A 24,728-nucleotide genomic window follows, 5' to 3' on the forward strand; every position below is an offset into this window, starting at 1 on the left:
CAGGATCTCGGGTACCTGCGCTGCATTGACTCGTGGCTCTCTCGCAATCAAAGCTCCGTACCTCACTCACCACTATCTGCCACAAACCTCTGCTACATTTCATCCTCCGCCGGATCCACGCATTCTTCCGCCAATTCTACGCACACCTGGCATCTATCAAGGATCATACGCTCACGTCCCTGGAGACTGCTGACTCAGGGACCAACCCCCCCCCACCACGTGCATCGTGCATCTCCACTCTGGCCCTTGGAGTTTGCAGAATCAGAATTTATTGTCATGAAGAAGTCATGAAATTCAATGATTTGCGGCAGCATCACAGAGCAAACATTCATATTATAACCATCTTGCAACTACTATATTTTTTTAAAAACGCACAAAAAGTAAGGCAGTGTCTTTTGGTTCTTTGATTATTCAGAAATCTGATGGCAGCGGGGGAGAAGCTGTCCTTGTGCTGTTGAGTGCTTGTCTTTTGGCTCCTGTATCTTTTTCCCCTGATGGTAGCAGAGTAAAGAGGGCATGGCCTGGGTGGAGTGGGGTCTTTGAGGATAGAGGTTGCTTTTTTAAAACACTGCCTCATGTAGATGTCCTCAGTGGAATGAAGTCTGGCCTCTGGAGTTTATTCTTGTCCTGAGAGTAGACATCTGCAAACTTTGCAGTGATGCAACCAGCAAAATGCTCTCCATGGTACACATGTAGAAGCTGTCGAGAGTTTTTGGTGAACCTCCTTAGACACCACAAAGTATAGCAGCTGGCGAGCATTCTTTGTGATTGCATCAACATGGAGGCTCCAGGACAGGTCCTCGGAGATGTTGACGCCCAGGAATTTGAAGTTCTTGATCCTCTGCACTTCTAATCCCTCGATGAGGACTGGGCTGCATTCCCCTGACTTCCTCCTGCAGTCCCCAATCATCTTGGTTTGGCTGATATTGAGCGAAAGGTTATTGCCGTTACACCGTTCAACGACCTGATTTATTTCCCTTCTGTAGGCTTCCTCATTGCTGTTTGTGATTATGCTGACAACTGTGGTGTCATCAGCAAACTTGTAGATAGCAATGGAATTGTGCCTGGCCACACAGTCATGAGTGTATAACAAATAGAGCAATGGGCTAAGCATGCATCCTTGGGGTGCCCCTGTGTTGATATTCAGTGAGGAGTAGACGTTTCCAATTTGTACTGACTGTGGTATTCTGATGGATCAAACTCCTGACACAGGTCTCCACCTTGGCCTCAGGGACCTACAGGACTGAGCCTCCCACATGAATTTTAACCCTGAACCTGCCGGCCCTCAGGACTGAATATCAAAACTGAAACTACATGTTGATATACAAAGAAGGAAGAATCAACACATTATCGTAATTATCAAATTCTGCACTATTGTTGAAAATACAAAATTACACACCATGCCAATCCTTAAAAGAAAAGTAGGAAATAGATTACTTTCTCCCTTAAGGGATAAATTTCTTGACATAGACATCGCTAGGGATACTGGAGATAGTGATATTGGAGACTGGATGGGGATCATCAAAGGTTAACCCCCATGTATCTTAAATATGGGTTCCATATTCATAAAAACATGCTGTAACAATTTCTGAGGTTGTAAGTAATGTTTTCTAGGGGAACACAATTATGCATTTCTGACTTCCAGAGGGTCAGACTCGGTTGGGAATCAGATTTCCAAGAAATGGCTATGGATTTCCTAGCCAGTGCTAAAGCGAGTTCAACAAATTTCAATTGATATTTTGACAGCCTCATTTTAGGTCTTATATCTGCTAATTTCCCCAATAAAAACAATTCTGGCACCTGAGGGTATTGAATTCCGGTAATTTGTTCCAGGAGATTTCCCCAAATCTTCCCAGAAGGATCTCATCTTGGGACATGACCAGGTCAAATGCAAAAAGGTCCCTATTTCTTGACCGCATTGAAAATATAAATTGAATAATTCACATTTTGATGTCCTCCTTCAAATAACGTGGCTTTCCCTTTCCCACCATCAACATGGCCCTCACCCGCATATCCTCCATTATGCGCACATCTGCCTTGGCCCCCTCCGCTCCCACATGCAACAAAGACAGGATTCCTCTTGTCCTCACCTACTACCCCACCAGTCTCTGCACCTAACACATCCTCTTTTTAAAATTTTGGCATACAGCACGGTAACAGGCATTTCAGCCCACAAGACCATGTTGCCTCAAGTTACACTCCATTAACCTACACTTCGGTATGTTTTTGAATGGTGAGAGGAAACTGGAGCCCCTGGAGAAGGGAGAAAGTACAAACTCCTTGCAGTCAGTGCCGGATTCAACCCAGGTCCAATCCTGATTGTTGGCTCTGTAATGGCATTGTGTTAACCACTGTTCTAACTGTGCCGCTTCTCCATCATTTCTGCCACCTACTATGTGATTCCACCACTAGACACATATTTCTCTCCACCTTCTGCAGGGACCGCTCCCTCTGTGACTCCCTTGTCCACACCTCCCTCCTGATCAGTTGTCCCCTTTGTACCTACCCCTGTGACTGAAGGAGATGCACCACTTGGTCCCACACCACTCCTCCCTCACCACCATTCAGGCCCCAAGCACTCCTTCCAGATGAAGTGAATCGATAGGGGTCATCGACTGCATCTGCGCTCCCATTGTGGGCTCCTCTACATTGGAGAGACTGGGTGCTTTGTTGAACATCTTAGCTCTGTCCGCTGCAATAGCGTGATCTCTGAGTGGCCACCTATTTCATTTCCTCATCTCATTCCCTTGCTGACATGTCTGTCCATGGTCTCATGCATTACCAGACTGAGACCACTTATAAATTGGAGGAACACCTCACTTTCCAACTGGGCACCCTCCAACCAGATGGCATTAATAACTGTTTCTCTGGCTTCCCTATTGCCTTCCTCCAGTTCTATCTCTTTTCCCTGTCTCCTTTCACACAGGCATAATCAATTCTCACCTCTCCCCTTATCAGATCCAAATAACTCCTATTGTAGGTCTGGTCTCCTTCCCCAGCTAGCACTGTCTGTATTTTGAGATTTCCTGTTATTTGCTTATTCTGCTTATTCCTTGAAGGCCTCAGGCCCGAAATGTCAGCACTATATCTTTGTCTCCTATGAACGTTGAAAGACAGGCTGAGTTCTTCCAGCATTTCGGTGTGTTTTTACTGCAATCACACTGTGTGCAGACTTCTGTACTTAACTCAACATTTACCACTGAGCCCTTGTCATTCTTTTGATTGCATCTTCAAAAACCTCAGTCAAATCATGAGACATGATTTCCCATCCACAAAGCCATGCTAACCTACTTCTGATCATTCCTTACATTTCCTAGTGCAAAACTCCTAACCCTCAGAATATCTTCCAATGACTTTACCACCATTGATCTAACACTCACTGGCTTCTCGTTGCTTGTCCTGCTGCCCTTTTAAAAATAAAGGCACAACATTACCTATCCTGCTGCCTTCCTTAGCTAACAAAGATACAGTGCCTCCATAAAGTTTGGGACAAAGACACCTTTTTCCTTTATTTGCCTCTGTGCTCCACAGTTTTAAATGTGTAATCAAACAATTCAGATGTTATTAAACTGCACATTCCAGATTTTATTTAAGGTTATTTGAATACATTTTGGTTTGACTATGTAGAAATTACAACGCTTTTTATACCTAGTCCCCTCATTTCAGGGCACCATAATGTTTGGGACATTTGGTTTCACGAATGTTTGTGAGTACGCTGGTACAGATATAAGAGAGATATGCTTGCTTCAAAGCTTTTGATTGTCTTTGGAGTCTGTAGTTGCCATTTTTCAACATGACAATCAGAGTTGTGCCAATGAAAGTCAAATAAATCATTATGAGATTGAAAAATAAGAATAAATCAGTAAGAAACATCACCTAAACTTAGAATTACCAAAATGAACAGTTTGGAATATCATTAAGAAGAAAGAGTGAACTGGTGAATTTAGTAATCACAAAGGGACTAGCATTACCAGGAAGACGATCCCCCCCTCCCCCCAGTGCTGAAGGTGGAAGAATTCTCATCATAATGAAGAAAAATGCCCAAACGTATGACTGACAGATCAAAAATCCTCTTCAGGAGCAAGTGTGGATATGTCAATGGCTACTATCTGCAGAAGATTTCATGAACAGAATAACAGAATCTACATTGCAAAATGCAAACCATGCCAAAAGTGGTATGCTTTGGATCTTGGGCAATTCCTTTGCACCTCCACACTTTTCTCTTACACTTGGTGGAGGTTAATGTTGATTTCATATGTCCACAAGACATTTTTCCAGAATTCTACAGGCTCTTTTAAATACTTGGCAAACTGTTACCTGACCATCCTTTCTGTGGCTAACTAGTGATTTGCATCTTGCATTGTAACCATTGAATTTCTTTTCATGAGGTCATTGACATATCCATATCTGCCTACTAAAGAGTGTTTCTGATCTGTCGGACATGCGTTTGGGCATTTTTCTTCATTATGATGAGAATTCTGTCATCAGCAATGGAGATCTTCCTTGCGATTACTGAGCTCACCAGTATGCTCTTTCTTCTTAATGATGTTCCAAAACTGTTAGTTTTGGTAATCCTAAGGTTTACACGATGTCTTTTCCTGTTTTACTCTTGTTTTTCAGCCTCATAATGGCTTCTTTGACTTTCATTGGTACAACCCTGGTTGTTGTGTTGAAAAATGGCAACTATCGACTCCAAACGGTGATCAAAAACTTAGAAACAAGCCAAGTTCCCTTATACCTGCACCAATGAAGCAATTGAGTGCTGAGTGCTCATAAGAATCCATGAAGCCAAATGACCCAAACATTATGGTGCCCTGAAATGAGGGGACTAGGTATAAAAAGTGCTGAAATTTCTACATGGTCAAATCTCCTTGAATAAAATCTGAAATGTGCACTTTAATTACATGTGAAATGTTTGATTAGACACTTAAAACTCTGGAGTACAGGGGCAAATAAATGGGAAAAAAGGGTCTTTGTCCCAAACATTATGGAGGGCACTGTACAAAGCTCTCTGCCAAGGCTCCAGTAATCTCCTCTTGTGTTTCTTATAATATCCTAGAAAGTAGGACAAAGTGATTAGTGTAACGCTATTACAGTAACAGCAACCCAGTTTCGAATCCGGTGCTGTCTGAAAGAAGTTGGTTTGTTCTCCCTATGCATGGGTTTCCTCCCAATTCTCCAGTTTAATTCCACTCTCCAAAAGAAAATGACCTTGTAGAATATTATAAGTGAAATGAACTCTTCCTCTTACCATCTGTGTTAAATGGAAAAATAATTGGTTGGGTTCAGTGGCTCCTTGGGACTGTCTGAACATTGGTGTTTGTCACAGTGATCGACCTAATGGGCTGAATATCCACTATATTGGCACCCACTCCAATCTGGAATCTACATTTGGAGGCTCCAGTTGATTTTTATACTAAATGCTCTATTTTTTGTTGTTGTCTCAACTACATTGCTGATCTGAACCAAAAATCCATGACAAAATACTAACTAAAATATTATAATCTTCCATTTTAATGTAAATAAAGGGTACCAGTTAGCCTGAAAAAAGTTGGGTAGAATTAATTTAATTTTTGCAATCAAAGAATAGAAGTGAACTTGTCAAGGTTTGTTAATATAATAGGAGCAAGAGATCCTTGAAAGAAGTCCTAGCATTTAGAACATCACTATTAGATTTTGAATGAGAGACCATTGAACATAGGAATATGAACGTTCAGTCCTTTGTGTGGTTCTGCTATGCATTCGATTGATGAATGTTCACTCCACCTCCCTATTTTGACTTCCTGACCCTGATATCCATGCTTAACAGAAATTGATAAATCTCAGTTCTTTTAAATTTTCAGCTGAACCCATTTCAGTCTGTTTTTTTTTACCTGGAAGATGAGGAAGAACTTCAGACTTGCACTATCCTTTGTGTGCAGAAGTGTTTCCTGCTGCCATGTCTGAATAACAATTCTATTTTGAAGGTCATGCCCTTCTAATTTAGACTCCCAAAAGAAAATAATTCCCTCTATCAATCTTAATTCAACTCCTTTAATTATCATAAACAACTCAACTATTTTGCCTTATCATTTACATTCCATGAGGAATATACATAAGCAGCCTCTAGTATAGAACTGAATGTTGTAATTTGAATGGATGTAACCAGGACTTCATTTTGCTCTTCGGTTAAATATTTGCAGGGTTTTCTTCAACCTATTTTTGTTCTTGGTCTGTATTCAGCATGTTCTGGATTTGACAGTTGCCATTAAAGCCAATATTGGCACTGCCGTGATATGGTACTACTTTGGTCTTTCTTCTTTCTTCTTTGGCTTGGTTTCCCTGACGAAGATTTATGGAGGGGTATGTCCTCGTCTGCTGAAGGCTCGTTGGTGACTGACAAGTCCGATGTGGGACAGGCAGGTTGCAAGGGAAAATTGGTTGGTTGGGGTTGAGTGTTGGGTTTTTCCTTCTTTGTCTTTTGTCAGTGAGGTGGGCTCTGCGGTCTTCTTCAAAGGAGATTACTGCCCGCCGAACTGTGAGGCGCCAAGATGCACGGTTGGAGGCGATATCAGCCCACTGGCGGTGGTCAATGTGGCAGGCACCAAGAGATTTCTTTAAGCAGTCCTTGTATCTCTTCTTTGGTGCACCTCTGTCTAGGTGGCCAGTAGAGAGCTCGCCATATAACACAATCTTGGGAAGACGATGGTCCTCCATTCTGGAGACGTGACCCACCCAGCGTAGTTGGGTCTTCAGCAGCGTGGATTCGATGCTTGCGGACTCTGCCAGCTAGAGTACTTCGATGTTGGTGATGAAGTCACTCCAATGAATGTTGAGGATGGAGTGGAGACAGCACGGATGGAAGCGTTCTAGGAGCCGTAGGTGATGCCAGTAGAGGACCCATGATTTGGAGCCGAACAGGAGCGTGGGTATGACAACGGCTCTGTACATGCTTATCTTTGTGTGTTTCTTCAGGTGGTTGTTTTTCCAGACTCTTTTGTGTAGTCTTCCAAAGGCGCTATTTGCCTTGGCAAGTCTGTTGTCTATCTCGTTGTTGATCCTTGCATCAGATGAAATGGTGCAGCCGAGGTAGGTAAACTGGTTGACCGTTTTGAGTTCTGTGTGCCTGAAGGAGATGTGGGGGGGCTGGTAGTCATGGTGGGGAGCTGGCTGATGGAGGACCTCAGTTTTCTTCAGGCTGACTTCCAGGCCAAACATTTTGGCAGTTTCCACAAAACAGGACGTCTTGTGCTGGAGAGCTGGCTCTGAATGGGCAACTAAAGCGGCATCGTCTGCAAAGAGTAGTTCACAGACAAGTTGCTCTTATGTCTTGATGTGAGCTTGCAAACGCCTCAGATTGAAGAGACTGCCATCCGTGCAGTACCGGATGTAAACAGCATCTTCATTGTTGAGGTCCTTCATGGCTTGTTTCAGCATTATGCTGAAGAAGATAGTAAAGAGGGTTGGTGCAAAGACACAGCCTTGCTTCACGCCGTTGTCGATGGAGAATGGTTCGGAGAGCTCATTGCTGTATCTGGCCTGACGTTTTTGGTTTTTGTGCAGTTGGATAACCATGTTGAGGAACTTGGGGGGGCATCCGAGGTGCTCAAGTATTTGCCAAAGCCCTTTCCTGCTCATGGTGTCGAAGGCTTTGGTGAGGTCAACAAAGATGATGTAGAGTCCTTTGTTTTGTTCTCTGCACTTTTCTTGGAGCTGTCTGAGGGCAAAGACCATGTCAGTAGTTCCTCTGTTTGCGCGAAAGCCACACTGTGATTCTGGGAGGACATTTTCGGCGACACTAGGTATTAGTCTATTAAGGAGAATCCTAGCGAAGATTTTGCCTGCAATGGAGAGCAGCGTGATTCCCCTGTAGTTTGAGCAGTCTGATTTCTTGCCTTCGTTTTTGTACAGGGTGATGATGATGGCATCACGAAGGTCCTGAGGCAGCTTTGCTTGGTCCCAGCAGAGCATGAAAAACTCATGCAGTTTGGCATGCAGAGTTTTGCCGCCAACCTTCCAGACCTCTGGGGGGATTCCATCCATACCTGCTGCTTTGCCACTTTTCAGTTGTTCGATTGCCTTATATGTCTCATCCTGGGTGAGGACCTCATCCAGCTCTAGCCTTAGGGGCTGTTGAGGGAGCTGGAGCAGGGCGGAATCTTGGACTGAGCGGTTGGCACTGAATTAAGAAAGGTCTTATGATAAAATTCCAAAGATTAATGTCCATTTCCCAACAATAAAAGCCTTCACCCAAATATCAAAAAAATCCTTGTGAATTTGTAAAAGTACTACAATCGAATTAAGTTGAGTGCGCTCCATGTTTATGGTTGAACATGCCTTCAGCAGGCGGTGCAAGTCCTATTCCAAAGGCTTTCAGTTGGCATTCACTGGTTTATTCAATGACTGTTGTACAGACAGGAGACATCATCTTATTAAATCCCCTCTCCTATATGGAATTGAAAGTCCTGTAGTTTTTTTCAATCAAGAAAAAGTAATCTGGCCTCTTGGATTTCACTCAATCCAACTAAAACAGATTATCTGGTTGTTTTAGTTCTGGTTTGTCCAAATTAGTGTCTGTGTTTGTCCACTTTTTTCATGAGCACTTCTCAAGTGTTGGCTGTAAAATGCTTTGAAACATCTGTCAACTTGTGGAAAATCATTTTATAAAGTCAGATTTTCCCTCTGGATTAACAACATTATTTTGGTTCAGAGAGATTCTGATTAAGTACTTAATCTGGTGATGTTTTATTTCATTTCTAGAGTAACGTCACAGCTTCACTTGATACTGTTGGGGCAGTAGTGGTGGACCATGAAGGAAATGTTGCTGCTGCTGTTTCAAGTGGAGGCTTAGCAATGAAGCATCCTGGGAGAGTCGGCCAAGTAATTTGTTTAATTTGTGTAATATTTGAATTAACATGCTAAAAATATACTTTCCTTTGGTCTCAATTGAGAAGTAAATTCGCAACAACATTACAATGTGTTAGTATTAATTTTCAGTGTAAGAACAAATGGTTTTGAACCAAAGGAGAATTAATCTTGAATTGGGCAACTATTTTTGTTATTCTCTCATGGGATGTCTCTCATGAGCCATAGTTCATGTATTGAAGGCATTTCCTCAGTACAGATAGAAAGAAGTTTAAGATACTGAGCCAGCGACCTCAGAAAATTGATGCTGTGATATGTATTTCTAACTCAGTATAGTGACAGACTTGCTGTTGGATATTTTTGAATAAATATATTAGTGATATGAATTGATCCTTGGTGTTTCCTTTAAGTGAGTTGTTTTGGATTTGGAATATTGCCCTGAAGCTTTTGTTTTGATGTAACATTTTTCTCCATAATAATATTAGTGCTTTTTATTTACTTCAACTGGTAGCATCTGATAAAGGCATGATTTCAGTTGTTGCCAGATAATTGAAGACCACAGTGAGCAAATGATTGAACTACAGATCACTGCTTTATCCATGCAAAAATGGTGAACATAGTTTGCCTGATTATTGCAAAGAATGCTTGATATAATTTGGATATAACTTAAAATTAATGAGGAGGCAGGTCCATAATTGAAAAAAATACTTTCCATTTAGAGGTTTTTATTTTGCCACGTGAGCAGTCACCTCCACATAGCTTTCATCAGAGATCCAATCAGAAGTTAGCAAAAAGCACTCTAAGGATTAAAATATTCTTGCTTTGAAAATATTGTTGAAAGTATTGTAATATTTTTAACATCTTAGTGGCAGGTTTGCAGATAGAATAATGTGTTGATTTTCTTCTCTTAATAAACATCTAATATTTGTATTTATTTCACTTAGGAATACAGGGGAGAAAGTAGTGGGAGTGTATGGGGTAATGGTGCATTTCTTCGAGTTGTCCCCAAAGCATGAAGTAACAGACATGGCATGTAAAGTAATATAGTTAAAGTCTCGAGAGAGAGAGATTTGTTTTTTTTTGTATAAATTGCTTTTTGTTACATTGAAAGAAAATCAAATAATTACATCGTGCATGTAATAATGAAATAAAATAAAATAAATACTGACATCTCATGTTCTACTTGCATAGTTGAATGAGCAGTTGTGCCAGAAGGTAAAAAAGTGAAGAAACCAATTCGGAGACTGGGAATGGGGCTTGGGAGAAGATCTTTGTAAATGAATGGATTTTATATATTTAATATTTAACATCAGCATTTAAGGAAATAATTTGGCCCATTGAGTTTGCTGGGTCTTAAAGGAATCCCACCAATACCATTCCACTATATAGTTTCCTATAACCGATTCACTCAATTATTAACACAGACATAATTATCTTATCCACTATTTACATGAGTGGTAATTTATTGTAGCCACTTTACCTATCATTAGCTCATTTAGAAATGTGGGAGGAAATAGGAGGACCCAGGGAAACCATGCGGTCACAGGGGAACATGCAAACTCCACATAGATGGTATCAGAGATCAAACCCATGTTTCTGAAGATGTAGGCATTTGTACTGCCTGAATCTCCACTGCTGCCTGTAGTGAAGAGAAGTGTGAAGAATGAAGAGGTGGAGTGGGAAGTAATGAAGACAGAATGTGTTTTATATCTTTAAATTATCAGGGTGTGTATGAGGATAGAGAAAAAGTAAAAATGCTTACATGTGTGTTGCATAGCAAACACCAATAAGGAGTAGTAATAATTGTTTAATATCAAAATTAATGTATTGAGATTTGTTGCTAAGGTGATGTGTATTTGAAATACAATGAGATCACTGCAATTAAAAAAGGTCTGAATGTGAATTTTACATCACCACAGAAGTGTTAATATTCAGTAATATATTTAAGAAGAAAATGTGGTACTTTCAATGCCATTCTCTTTTTATTGGAGTTTAAAAAGGCAATTTTCCAACTCTGGCCTGCATTTTGTTTTTAGGCAGCTGTATATGGATGTGGTTGCTGGGCAGAAAATACAGGTGGCCATAATGTATATTCTACAGCTGTGAGTACATCAGGTATTAACTACATATGGAAATATTTTCCTTACTATTTTTAAGAGCTGCTTCAATAATATAATTGATAGAACAATTTGTGTTTGTTTTAACCTCTTTCTGCCTACTTTTTAAATCAAAAGCCTTATTCTTCCATATTGCCTTTACTATCAGGTGGGTATTTCAAAATTTAGAAGTTGAATCTGTGTGGTGGTAGTTAGTTGGAGCTGTTTGAAGAGCTAGCCAAGATAAAATTTGAAAGATGGTGGTTTGAAACTAATGATTCTGTTTAGGAAATGTTCCAGCATATATGGTAGTTAATATGCTTTGTAAATGATGTCTAGGTTGGGAAAAAGGTTTGCACAATAAATTAGAACTGGAAAGAGGAATGGTAGATTTTGAGCTGGAGTGAGGTGTTTGGAAAGTATACCTTTGGAAGATGCAAATTAATTTACAAACAAGAGCAATGCTTCAACAAACTGCGAGGGGAAGTATGCAAGGTTAGGGATGATCATTGAATGATATTTAACACATGATGGAATGTAAGTGGATTATTGGAAAAATACATCTCGTAGTTGATGAAAAACTTAAGTTGAGAGGTCATGGAAGAAAGGGTGAGGGTTTTAGCTAATGTGAATGTTGTTCTGTTTAAGCTGAGCCACATTTCAAATTTGCTGTATTTTTGTATACACTAAAACTCTGGGGATACTGCCCTTGTTCACCATCCTTTGTGAGAAAAGGTTACCTTAAGTGCTGGGTGTGTTAACTTGAATACCAATTCTTATCCTGGAGCATTTAATGTAAGTTGCAGCTGGATGAGGTTCAGATATAAGGAAGGCAGAGGCAGTTATAGATAGGAGTTACATGGAGACAGTCATCCCAGACAGTGCAGAGTACCCCTGCAGCCATTCCCCTCAATAATAAGTATACTGTTTTAGATATTGTGGGGGGGGGGGGGGGGGGAAGGGGAGACCTTCCAGGGACAAGTCACAGTGGTCAGGTCTCTGACATGGGGGCTGGCACCTTGGCTCAGAAGGGAAGAGGGGGAAAGAGGGGAGCTCTTGTAATTGAGGACTCACTGGTTAGGGAAGCAGATAGGAGGTTTGCCAAATGAGATCAGGGCTCCCAGTTGGTATGTTGTCTGCCAGGGTCAGGGATGTCTCTGATCGAGTGGACAGCATCCTGGAGGGGGAGGGCAAGCAGCCAGGTAGTCCAAGTGGGGACCAATAACAGATAGAAGTGGAGATGAGGTCGTAAAGAAAGAATATGTGGAGTTAGGAAAGAAATTAAAAAGTAGGACTTCAAGGGTGGTAATCTCGGGATTGCTGCCTGTGCCACATACTAGAAAGGGTAGGAATAGGAAGATGTGGTGAATGAATGCGTGGCTGAAGAGTTGGTGCAGGTGACAGCGGTTCATATTTGTCGATCATTGGGATCTCTTCTGGGGAAGGCCTGACCTGTACAAAGGGACGGGCTGCACTTAAACTGGAGGGGAACCAAAATCCTGGCGGGCAAGTTTGCTAGAGTTGTTGGGGAGGATTTAAACTTGTTTGGCAGGGGGGTGGGAATCAGAATGAGCATATGGAGATTAGGATAGAAGAACACCTAGATTTGAAAGGAGAGATGTACCAGAATGTTAAAGTTAATAGGGGGGAGGGGGGTACAATAGATGGTAATCAAAGGAGTGTATCTGGGGACATTCTCTCAAGTGTATATATTTCAATTCAAGGAACGTTGTAAGGCTGGATGAGCTTAGAGCATGGATTGACACATGGAAATATGATATTGTAGCCATCAGTGAAATCTGGTTGCAGGAGGGACATAATTGGCAGCTAAACACTCCAGTATTCCCTTGTTTTAGGCATGATAGAACAGGGGAGATAAAAGGTGGCGGATTTGCATTCCTTGTTAGAGAAAACATTACAGCAGTGTTATGACAGGATAAATTGCAAATATGTGTAATAAACGTAAGGTGGTGATTATAGGAGATTTTAATTTTACACATTGACTGGAACATCCATACTGTAAAAGGACTGGATTGGATGGGTTGGAGTTTGTCAAATGTGTTCAAGAAAGTTTTCTACAACAATACACAGAAGAACCGACTAGAGAGGGGGCATTATTGGATCTGTTAGGGAACGAGATAGGTCAGGTGACAGGTTTGTGTTTGGAACACTTTGGGTCTAGTGATCATAATACTGTTAGTTTTAGGTTAATAATGGAGAAGGATAGGGCTGGGCCTAAGGTTGAGATTCTTGATTGGAATAAAGCAAATTTTGAGGAGATGCAAAAGGATTAGAGGGTGTAGATTGGAATAATTTATTTTCATGGAAGGATGTAACAGAAAAATGGAGGATATTCAAAGGGGAAATTTTGAGAGTATAGAATCGGTATGTCCCTGTGAGGATTAAAGGCAAGGTTAGAAAATATAAGGAGCCTTGGTTTTCAAAGGATATTGGTAATTTGGTCCAGAGGAAGAGGGATAAGTACAACAGGTATAGTCAGCAGGGAATAGATAAGGTGCTTGACGAATATAAGGAGTGTAAAAAAAAAAAATCTTATGAAAGAAATTAGAAAGGTAAAAGGAGATATGAGACTGCTTTGGCAGGCAAAGTAAAAAAAAATCCAAAGGGTTTCTGTAGGTACATTAAAAGTAAAAGAATAGTGAGTGATAAAATTGGGCCTCTTGAGGATCAGAGGGGTAGGCTATGTGAGAAGTCAGAAGAGATAGGGAAAATTTTAAATGATTTTTTTTCTTCAGTATTCACTAAGGAAAAGAATATTGCGAGGTGAAGTAAGGAAATCTGGTAGTGAGGACATGATTAATATACAGATAATGAGGAAGTTGTATTGGCTATTTTAGAGAATAAAGGTGGATAAATCTCCAGGTAAGGTCCTGACAAGATATTCCCGAGGATTCTGATGGAGGTTAGTGTACAAACAATTCTGACTCTGACAGAGGTGCCGGAGGATTTTAAACAAAGCTCTAAAAGTAAACATGAGTTTGATGTTGGTGGTGGGTAAATTAATGCAGAGTGTTCTTAGAGATGGTTTTTACAATTATTTGGAAAGACAGGGATTGATTAGGAGTAATCAACACGGTTTTGTGCATGATAGATCATGTTTAACAAATTATATAGAATTTTTCGAGGAGGTTACTATGAAGGTTGACAAGGGGTTGTGGATGTTGTTTACATGAACTTTAGTAAGGCCTTTGACAAGGTTCCACATAAAAGGTTAGTTAGGAAGGTTCAAACATTAACTGTTAATGTTGAAGTAGTGAAATGGATTCAACAATGATTGGATGGGAGATGCTAGAGAGAAGTGGTGGAAAATTGTCAAATTGGAGGTCGATGACCAGTGGAGTACCTCAGGGATTGGTACCAGGTCCATTGTTGTTTGTCATATATATTAATGATCTAGATGATAGGGTGGTAAATTGAATTAGTAAGTGTGCAGATAATATGAATATTGGTGGTGTTGTGGACAGTGAAGAAGGTTATCTAAGCTTGTAGTGAGATATAGGACAGTGAGAAGAGTGGGCTGAAAGATGGCTGATGGAGCTTAATACTGATAAATGTGAGATGTTTACAGGACTAATCAGTAAAAACCAAATTCGTTAAATGGTAGACAGTTGAGGAGTGGAGTAGAACAAAGGGATTTAGGAATTCTGGTAAATCCTTCCCTGAAAGTTGAGTTACATGTTGACAGGGTGGTGAAGAAAGCATTTGGTATATTGACCTCATAAATCAGAATATTGAATACAGGAGTTGGGATATCATGTTGAAGTTGTATAAGTCACGTAGACTTAGTGTAGTTTTAGTATTAGTGTAGTTATATTTCAAAGGTTTTTCGTGCAGGTATTAGTGTATTTTTAGTATTAATGTTGTGATAATGGTGGCCAATTGGGGAGACCGGGAGGTGTGAAAGCTCCTCTTGATAAGGGCCAAGGATACAACAGACTCCGTGAAGGATGGCCTGTTATATGGCAGGTTGTGAGGGCAATCACAAAGCACAAAGATGTGACACTAGGTCTGCCAGATTGTGAGGAAGCTGGTCTGTTGGTTTGTCCTCAGTTTGAACAATCTGAAGCCCACTGCAGTAGATTTTCCCATGCTCTTTTATAAATTGTGTGTATTTTTATTAAATTGTGTGTGCATATGTCTTATTAAATGTTTCTTTTCTCACGCTATTTTGTACCTGTCCTATGATTTCACTGCCCTGCGCATATGTAATACGTCACTTAGGATGTTACCACTAGAGGTTGCCCCCCACCCCCTTAGCTCGACAATACTGGGTATTTAATGTTAAAAGCGCATGGACCTGGGATTTCATGGTTTAGTGTGAACGGCAGGTATTTCAACACAAATCGTTCACACGCCAGTTTAGTGGGTTGCCAATGTGAAAAGTTGTGTTGAGATGTCAATCCTTTGACTGTCCACTAACCTGCTTGTCCTTCGTCTATTTGCCACATTGCTGAGACCAAAAAATCTCCTTGCCTTTGTGCTGATGGCCAACATTGCTTGTTGCAATCCAGGCTCTGCTAAAAGGTTTGGTACTCCTGGACCCTGAGAAGCAAGAACCCATGTTGAGACTCCAGAAAGGAACAGGTGTCTCTGGTTCATTGTATGATTCAGGATTTGGGACATGGGCAGAAAAGACAAGAAATGTTCATGGATGGACAACAGATCACTTTGAATTGCTCTTCATAACAGGCAACAAGTGCCTTTTGTTATAGTTCCACTATACAACCATTTTTAAGGTGTAACCAGCTGTCTATTGTTTCATAGATTGTAATTGGGATCAATTTTATGAACCAGCATCTTTTGCTTAAGATTGAGATTAATTTTGTTCATTTTCAGAGTATTGACAAGAAGTAAGAATAAAAGTTTGAACATTTGATTGAGTCAGCAGAGCTAGATTACTCATTAACTTTAAAAAAATTATTTAAAGATTTTACAAAACATTAAAAAAACAACCTACAACAAAAAAAAACATTACCCCCCTTCCCCCCTCTACTAACCTATCTCATCCCAAGCCTCCCCTAAAAAAACCTTAACAATATGATCAGAACCTTAAAAAAATTGGGTATTTAAAATTCTGTTCGACGTGCCAATTCTGTACATATTGTTTACTTAAGATCAATAGCCATATGTTCCAAATACAAACTCCACATTTTAACAAAAAAAGAATAATTATTTTGCAAATTATAAGTTATTTTTTCCAAATATAAACACTATTGTAATTCACTATGTTATCTTTGTATATTCAACTCTACCTCATTTTTCCATGTAATAGCTATACATTTTCTTGCTACTGCTAACCCTAATTGCATAAAAGCCAGTTGTGGTTTGTCCGATAACAACCCCGCAATTAATACATTCATATAATCTAATAAACACATCAATGGATCCAATCACAAATCAATTTTGAATAAATCTCTCAAAAATTTTATGACTTTTTTCCCAAAAAGGCTTAACTGTCCTACATGTCCAAACAAAATGTACCTATCTGTTCCCCACATCTAAAACACAAATCTGACGAACTAAATCCATATTTCTTCAACTTTTCAGGAGTTAAATACAATTTATGAATAAAATTATAGTTGACCATATTATATCTCACATTAAGTAATTTTGTAATACTATCAATACACATATTTGACCATTCTTCCCAAGACAATTCAATATCTAAATCTTTTTCCCATTTCTCTTTTGTTTTATACACGTCAACTTTATCCATTTTTTCATGCACAACCTATACATATCTGAAATAAACCTTTTCGTTCCTTTATCTACAATAAAAATCTCAAATTTTGTTTGACCTGGTAAAACTAAGTCCCTACCAAAATGTAAAAAATCTCGAACTTGATAAAAGGACAAAAAAGAATTTGATGAAATACCAAACTTCTCTTGTAATCTATTAAATGTAGAGAATCTACTTGCCTCAAAACAGTCTTGTATAATACTTAATCCTTTCATTTCCCAATTTTTCAAATAAGGATTATTTAAAGAAAAAAGAATTAATTTATTCTAATACAGCAGTGATTTTACTGAAATTTTACCTTTAGACTCTTTATGTTGGTCCCACTTATACCAAATATCCATTATATATCATAATATAGATCATTTATATTTTTGTAACAATGAAGGATACCATTTATTTAAAAAATGACTTGTTTCATTTTCAGAAATTTGATCCAATTCAACTTTTGCCCACATAGGTGGTTGTTCAGTATCAAATAACCTATTAATAAAATTTAAATTGTGCCTCCTCATAATAATTTTGAAAATGTGGTAATTGAAGTCCACCCTATTCATACAGCCATGTTAATTTTTGCATAGCAACTCTTGACAGTTTACCATTCCACAAAAATAATCGAATTCCTTAAAAAATTTCTTTGGTATCGCACTTGGAATAGACTGAAAAAGATATTGTATACGAGGATATATATTCATTTTTATACAATTAACTCTCCCAATTAAAGTCAGTGGTAAATCATTCCATCTGTGTAAATCAAATTTAATCTTATTCAAATCCTCATATTCCCTAATAGTTATAACTCCTAAATATTTAATTTTATTGGACCATCTAAATTTAGTAATTTGTCTACAATCTGTATAATCTTCATCTGATATAGATAATATTTCACTTTTTTCCCAATTAACTTTATAACCTGAAAGTATACCATTTTGATTTAACAAATTCTACAATGATTTTAAAGAATCTTTAGGATATGTCAAATATATCAACACATCATCTGTAAACAAATTAATTTTATACTCTTGTTCACCTATTGCAATTCCTTTCATACTAGAATCTTGTCTTATAGCTTGAGCCAGAGGTTCTATTACCAAAGCAAACAAAGCTGGTGAAAGAGGACAACCCTGTCTAGTTGATCAGGACAAATTAAATGTCAGTGAAATCTGTCCATTTGTCATTACTCTTGCAGAAGGGCTAATAAATAAAGCTTTAACCCAACTAGTAAAAAACGATACAAAAAATTCCATTCAACCCTATCGAAAGCTTTTTCCGTATCTAATGCTCCCTTATAATCTTAATCATTGGTTGATTAACCTGTTGTCTTGCAGCATTAATTGTTGAAATCAATTTAGTAATATTATCCACAGAATATCTACCTTTTATAAAGCCAGCCTAATCAACATGTACTAATTTTGGCAAAAAATTAGCTAATCTATTTGCCAATACTTTAGCCACAATTTTATAATCCACATTTAATAACAATATTGGTCGATAAGAAGCTACTTTTAAAGGATCTCTATCCTTCTTTGGAATAACAGTTATCAATGCCCTTGAAAAAGATTCTGGGAATAAACCAGTTTCAGTTGCTTGTTTCAAAACTGCTATATATAACGGAAATAACAAATCATTAAATTTTTTATAAAACTCCATTGTAAACCCATCCTCTCCAGGAGACTTCCCTCCCGGCATCGATTGTAATACTTCCTTAAGTTCTAATTCTGTAAAGGAACTATCTAAATCCTTAATATCCATCACAATCAACGATGGTAAATCTAAATTAGATAAAAACAAATCAATTTGATCAATATTTTGCATACCTTCTGATGTGGAAAATTTTTTAAAATTCCTCATTTATTTTCTGTGGTTTATGTAATCTCTGAGTTTTTCCTAATTACATTAATCGTTCTTGATGCTCAGTTTTCAATTGCCAAGCTAAAACTTTATGCGCTCTTTCACCTAACTAATTATAATGTTGCTTCGATCTTTGAATCATTTTTTCATACTTGTAAGATTGCAAAGTATTGTTACAAAGTTTTAATTTAGACAATTGAATCTTATTATCTTCAGTAGCATTCTTCTGAAATTCTCTCTCTAACATTTCAATTTCTTTTCCCAAATTTTGACTCTCTATCAAATATTGTTTTTTTAACTTTTACTGTATAACTAATAATCTGACCTCTTAAATATGCTTTCAAAGCATCCCATAAGACAAATTTACTCTGCACTGAAACTTCATTCATTTGTAAATAAAAGACAATTTGATCCCTTATATACTTAACAAATTCAGGCTTTTGATTCTTCATTAACTTGAAAATAATTTTCTTTTGTATGGGAATGGGATCTTTAATTATGAGATCATAACTGCAAAAGGGCTGAACACATCACTACCACCCAGCATATCAGAGACCACAGGAACATGAGATTCTCTGGTTCGAAATCTGATAAATTCTAAGAAATTCTGCAGGATTAGAAAGGCTTTGCTATTAAGTAAGAAGGCAGTAAATAATAGGTTGTGCATTACAGCTCATGATTATTAATTATAAAGTCTCCAGATGCATCATATCAAGCAAACAGCTATTCGGTGAAAGTATGATTCATTCACCAATTATATATAATCCCTGCTCACTGGTGTCAGCCACTATTCAAGTACTTCATAATAGTAAAGGTCAGTGCAACTGGACAGCGGTCATTAGTCTTATTAAAGCTACCATACTGCTTATAAATAACCAGATGGTGCAGGTGAGGGGATTCAAGATCATCTCCATTTACCTGTGTTAGAATCTTTGCACTAAAGGGTCCCTCTTGAGTTTCGATTATGTTTCTTGTAATAGAAACAGTTACGATGTGCAGTGAATTGAAATTCACTGTCTATGGATTGTTCTGATGGCTGGCTCCACCCTCATTTACCCCAATTTAAATCCTGGTTTTCCCGCCTTACCTCAGATTCACCTGAGGACTGTTGTGCCTACTGGCCATTGATTGTAAAAGTGTGTTTGTATTCCTCACTTGTCTCTGAGTGCCTGTACAAAGCCATCAGCATTAGGACCAGGCAGGTGGACCCTGTGGAGGAGCAGTGTGTTTCCATTCTTCCCGGCTCCACACCAGCGACACCATATAACCAGATTTTTGATCTTCAACCTGTAGTTTGACTATTCACTGGCCCATTATTTTGCCAACAACTGTGTTCTCATCAGCGAATTTAGATTGTATTACAGCAGCTGAACCTGGCTACACAGCTGAAAGATAGTGACCCCCCCCACCTCCAGGAATTTAAAGTTGCTGACTCTCTCCATTCCTGATCCCCCAATGATTACTGGATCATATACTTCTAGTTTTCCTTTCCTAAAGTTTACAATCATCTCTTTGGTCTTGGTGACATTGAGTGTGAGGTTGTTGTTAATATAACATTGAGCCAAGTTTTCATCCCCCCTCCTGACTTATCAACCCCTTTCATACAACCCACTAAGGTGATATTATTAGCAAACTCGTAGACAGTGTTATTAGCCGTGGCTAAATAAACTATGAGAAACTAATTATCATTTTTCAGTGGGTCCATGAAACAAACAAGAAAATTGGTGATGTTCTTGTTAGTGAAAAGGATAATTTAGGTTACTGAGAGATGTTGATCAGGTGGTAAAAGAGAACAAGTAATGGCAGATGAAATTTAATGCTCATAAATTTGAGTGATGTACTTTGCTAGAACTAATAAGGGTAGAACATAGGTAAGAATGGTAGAGCCCTATGCATTAATGAGGAATAAAGATTCTTTGGTGTACGTCCAAGGATCCCTTCAGAGCTCTGAAATAAGGTAGTCAAGAAAATGCATCCCACTACTGTTTAGTCAGTTGACTGCCTGCTTTTTGCTCATATGTTGACAAAGGGCCCAGGCCCAAAATATTGGTTTCCTTTTACTTCCTATAGATGTCGTGTAACCTGCTGAGTTTTTCCAGGAATGTGTTGAGAACACCATCCTTCGTTGGCCAAAAGATTAAGAAAGAGCTGAGAGGTTACGGCCCAGGTTCATAAAACATTGATTACACCACAGCTGAAGCACTCTGCAGGTTTAATGACCACATTTATAGAATAGATGTAATTCTGTTAGAAAGAATGCAGAGGAAATTCACCAGGATATTGGCAAGGATAAATATTTCAACTATGAGGAGAGATAGCAGTTGATTGGATTTGTTTTTCTTGAACTGGAGGAGGCAGAGGGGGGTTCTAATAGAGAAAAACAAAATTGAGTGTCAAAGATTGGGTGGACAACAGGAATCTTTTCCCCATACAAAAGTGTTAAAATTAGAAGATGTGTGTTCAGGTTGAAATCAGAGCTCTCCCCCCCGCCCCCCCATTAATAACCACTGGGTATAGAAATAACAGGATTATTACCATGGATGACTTCATCTTCCCGAATTTTGATTGGTGTCTGCTTAGTTCAAAAGGAATAGATAGGGATAAATTGTAAAGTGTGTCCAAGAAGGATTCCTGACACAGTATGTGAATAGGCCAATTGGAGGAGAGGGAAGACTGGATTTTGTACTTGGCAACAAAGCTGGTCAGCGACAGACCTCTCAGTGGGCGAACATTTCAGAGATAGCGACCACAACTCCCTGACCTTTAGCGTAGCCATGGATAAGGATAGGTACAGATGATATAGGAAAGTATTTAATTGGGGAAACTAATTTTGATGGTATTACGCAGGAACATTGGAATGTTAATTGGGGACAGATTTTCTCAGGAAATGCACAGAGCAAATTTGGAGATTGCATCAGAACCACTTGCATGGAGTTCTGAATGTACCATTGAAAAAGAGAAAGGATAGAAGTGAAAAGTAAGCATGGTTGACAAGAAAAGTGAAACAGTTAGTTAAGAGGAAGAGGGAAGCATACTTAAGGTTTAGGAATCAAAATCAGGTAGGACTCTTGAGAATTATAGGATAGCCAGGAAGGAACTTAAGAAGGGACTGAAGAGAACTAGAAGGGTAGGCATAAGAAGACTTTGATGTCAGATTAAATAAATCCCCGAGGCATTCTGGAATGGATGGCCTTGTCATGGGAGCAGATGTGGCAGAGGTGGAGGAATTGAAAGAATGGACAAGAATCTTTACATAAAACAAGGTGGGAAGAGGTGTAATGAAGGTAATGTAGTGGGTTTATAAAAAAATTTCTGTTGGCAGTTTATCTTCTGTAATGGAGACACACATATTTGTCTCCTGAGAGGGTAGAGAGTTAACCAAGATGGATCAAGTGAATTTGAGGTCATGGTAGAAGTTGGCAGCAAGATGGATAAAGTTGATAAGGGCGTTATGGGTGCAGTAAGCAGCAGCAATATAATAGAAAAAGGGCTGAGAAGCCTTGTCTGTACAGGCATCAATGTAATGGATAAAGAGTTGAGCTTTTCCTGTATAGGGTCAAGGTCTGTGCAACCTGTATAAACTTTGAAGGGGCTGCACTGTAATGTTCTAAAGGGGAAGAGATGTAGAGGGATCAGAGTAGAATGCTTTTCGTATGGAATGCAGTACCTGATTTGGTGGTGGAAGTAGAAGCAAGGATGCTCACAACATTTAAGATGTATCTGGATTCAGACTAATTATCAAGGCATCTAAGGCTATGGACCAAATACTGATAAATGGTACAGATGGGGAATTGATGATCTGTATGAACTGAAGGATCTATTTCTGAGTTGTATGATTCAAAATTTAACATGTAGGTATTGTAAGCAGTTAGGAAGATAAATGGAATGTTGACCTTTAATATTAAGAGATTGGAGTAATAAAGACTTGCTGTAGTTGTGCAGAGCTTTGGTAAAACCTTTCCTGGATTATTTTAATTTTCATACCTAAAGAGGAATACACTTACTTTGGAATTAAGTTCTGTGAATTGACTCATAGGAGTAGGATGGGGAAATTCTCAAGTTGAAAGAAAGAAAAGTGATCACTTTGAATCATGTGTCTTTAAAAGATAACTTGATAAGATGGATGCCGAGACTGGGTTTCATCTTCAAACATCAACCATTCTTTTTCTCCTACTGATTCTGCTCAACCTGCTGAGTCCCTGCAACAGATTGTGTTTAGCTTCACGTTCCACCATCTGCTGTCTTCTTTATGTCTCCAGATTTGAGGTGAAGTTTCAGCATGACCTTGATGAATGGTAAAATGTGTTTTGACTCAAATGTTCTTTTTCTTAAATGATTTTAGAATTACAATGTCTATTTTTAAAAAATCTTTCTGTTGGAATTCAGAGCACTCGTTTCACAGTGTGGTTCCCATTAAAAGTACTTGGTATGAAATTGCTGTGAAAGGTAACCAAGACTGCATTTTAAACCCTTATATGTCAGAGGCTGCAAAGTCTTTATCATATGGTGGACAGACAGAAATGAATTTTATTTTTTTGTGCCTTAACATGAGGTTCTTTCATGTTTGGAAATTGAAAGCGTGTGTATCTTAACACAGCAAATGTATGTGTGTTCTTTTGCATGCACCTGTTTCTAATTTTCAAACATGAAAGAAGTGTGCATCGAAAAGTCTTTTTAAAAAATAAATCCTGTTTTTCCTGTGATACCCCATGAACATTAAGCTTAGAAATGTTGGTGATTGTTCAAGTTATGGATCCCATACCCTTATTGTTTATTTGCATCATGTTTGTCTTTTGGTGAGATTCTCATCCAAGAATTATTACTCAGATTGATTTTCTTTTGATGGATAATTCCATTGTGGTTTGAATAGAGTTCTGACAGAAAGCTAAAAGGGCAAACACTGCAATGATATTTTAAGATTGAATTTTGCTTCAAATAAGCATTGTTTCAAATAAAAAATATTGGCTGACATGAATATCATCAAATGGTTGTTAACATTGTTCATATATTATAATCTTTTAATATTTTAAAGCATCCCTTTCCATATCTGCACTCTTAATTTGTCTTTTATTTAAATATTCCCAATTTAGGTTGTGGAGAGCATTTGGTACGAACCATGTTGGCCAGGGAATGTTCAGTAGCCCTCCAGGCTGAGGATGCCCACCAAGCCTTGTTGGAGACTATGCAAAAGAAATTTGTTCGTAAGCTCTGATTTTTCCTTTCTTCTAATGTGGTGGAGATTCCTTTCCCTTTACAATTTTGTTCTTGCTCTCTCTTATTTTTCTGACTTATTCATCTTCGGCTTTCTCCTTTTTGTACAAAAATTATATTTTTTTTACAGAATGGGGTTGCAAAAATGGGAATGGATTAAAAATTTTGAACAATTGAATTTGGAGAGAGGGAATAGTAATAAGGAAAAATATGATGGTTAAATGAAAATTGGTGGGAGGCAGAATTGACTTTTGATTGAACAACTATTTCCTTTCAAATTAAACTCATGAGATTGCCCTTTGCAACATCAAACTGGAGATAGATTTAAGCTTGGCTTCAGACACAGTAGGACTGACATAAGAAAGGTTGAATGTAACATGATTGTGTCATAAGTTGAAATAAGTTCTTGTAGATCCATTATGTTTTTCAGAACTCACTTGATAGCACAGGAAGGGAAATAGCAAAAGATTTGTTACACTTGACAGCTCTCTGCCTTGGTGCAACTGTTCCAAAGCTTCCAATTTCAGATTTAGATTACATATTTATTGTCAGAGTACATACATGACATTGCATACAATCCTCAGATTCTTTTTCCTGTGGGTGAGGTAGAATTACTACTTACTGGTAGTGGTTAAAAAAAATCTATACACAACACACAACATGTAAACAAATAAAGAACTGAAAAACAGATAACGAATGTAAACAAACTGCAAATCAGAGAGAACAAAATAAATTAATAAAGTGCACAAGTAAGAATCTTTAAATGAGTTCCTGATTGAGTTTGTTGTTGAGGAGTCTGATAGTGGAGGAGTAGCAGGTGTTGCTGAACCTGGTGGTGTGAATCTTGTGGCACCTCTGCCTCTTTCCTGATAGCAGCAGCGAGAACAGAGCGAGTGCTGGGTGGTGTGGATCCTTGATTATTGCTGCTGCTCTCCAACAGCAGCGTTCCCTGTTGATGTTCTCAATAG

General features: G+C 38.5%; 1 protein-coding gene across 9 annotated transcripts in view; it reads left to right on the forward strand.

Moving 5' to 3' along the window:
* tasp1 (taspase, threonine aspartase, 1) overlaps positions 1–24,728 on the forward strand; it is a 150,165-nt gene that overhangs the window by 76,375 nt on the left and 49,062 nt on the right. For 6 of the 9 annotated variants that reach the window (XM_069931831.1, XM_069931837.1, XM_069931833.1 and 3 more), the window contains 4 exons: positions 8,740–8,859; positions 10,881–10,959; positions 22,936–22,995; positions 23,640–23,750. In XM_069931831.1, the coding sequence (XP_069787932.1) occupies positions 8,740–8,859; positions 10,881–10,959; positions 22,936–22,995; positions 23,640–23,750 (370 nt within the window). The remainder of the gene's footprint in view (positions 1–8,739; positions 8,860–10,880; positions 10,960–22,935; positions 22,996–23,639; positions 23,751–24,728) is intronic. The other 3 variants (XM_069931836.1, XM_069931839.1, XM_069931840.1) reach the window with 2 other exon arrangements.

This window comes from Narcine bancroftii, chromosome 4 (genome assembly GCF_036971445.1).
Source record: "Narcine bancroftii isolate sNarBan1 chromosome 4, sNarBan1.hap1, whole genome shotgun sequence".
NCBI classification, from domain to species: Eukaryota; Metazoa; Chordata; class Chondrichthyes; order Torpediniformes; family Narcinidae; genus Narcine; species Narcine bancroftii.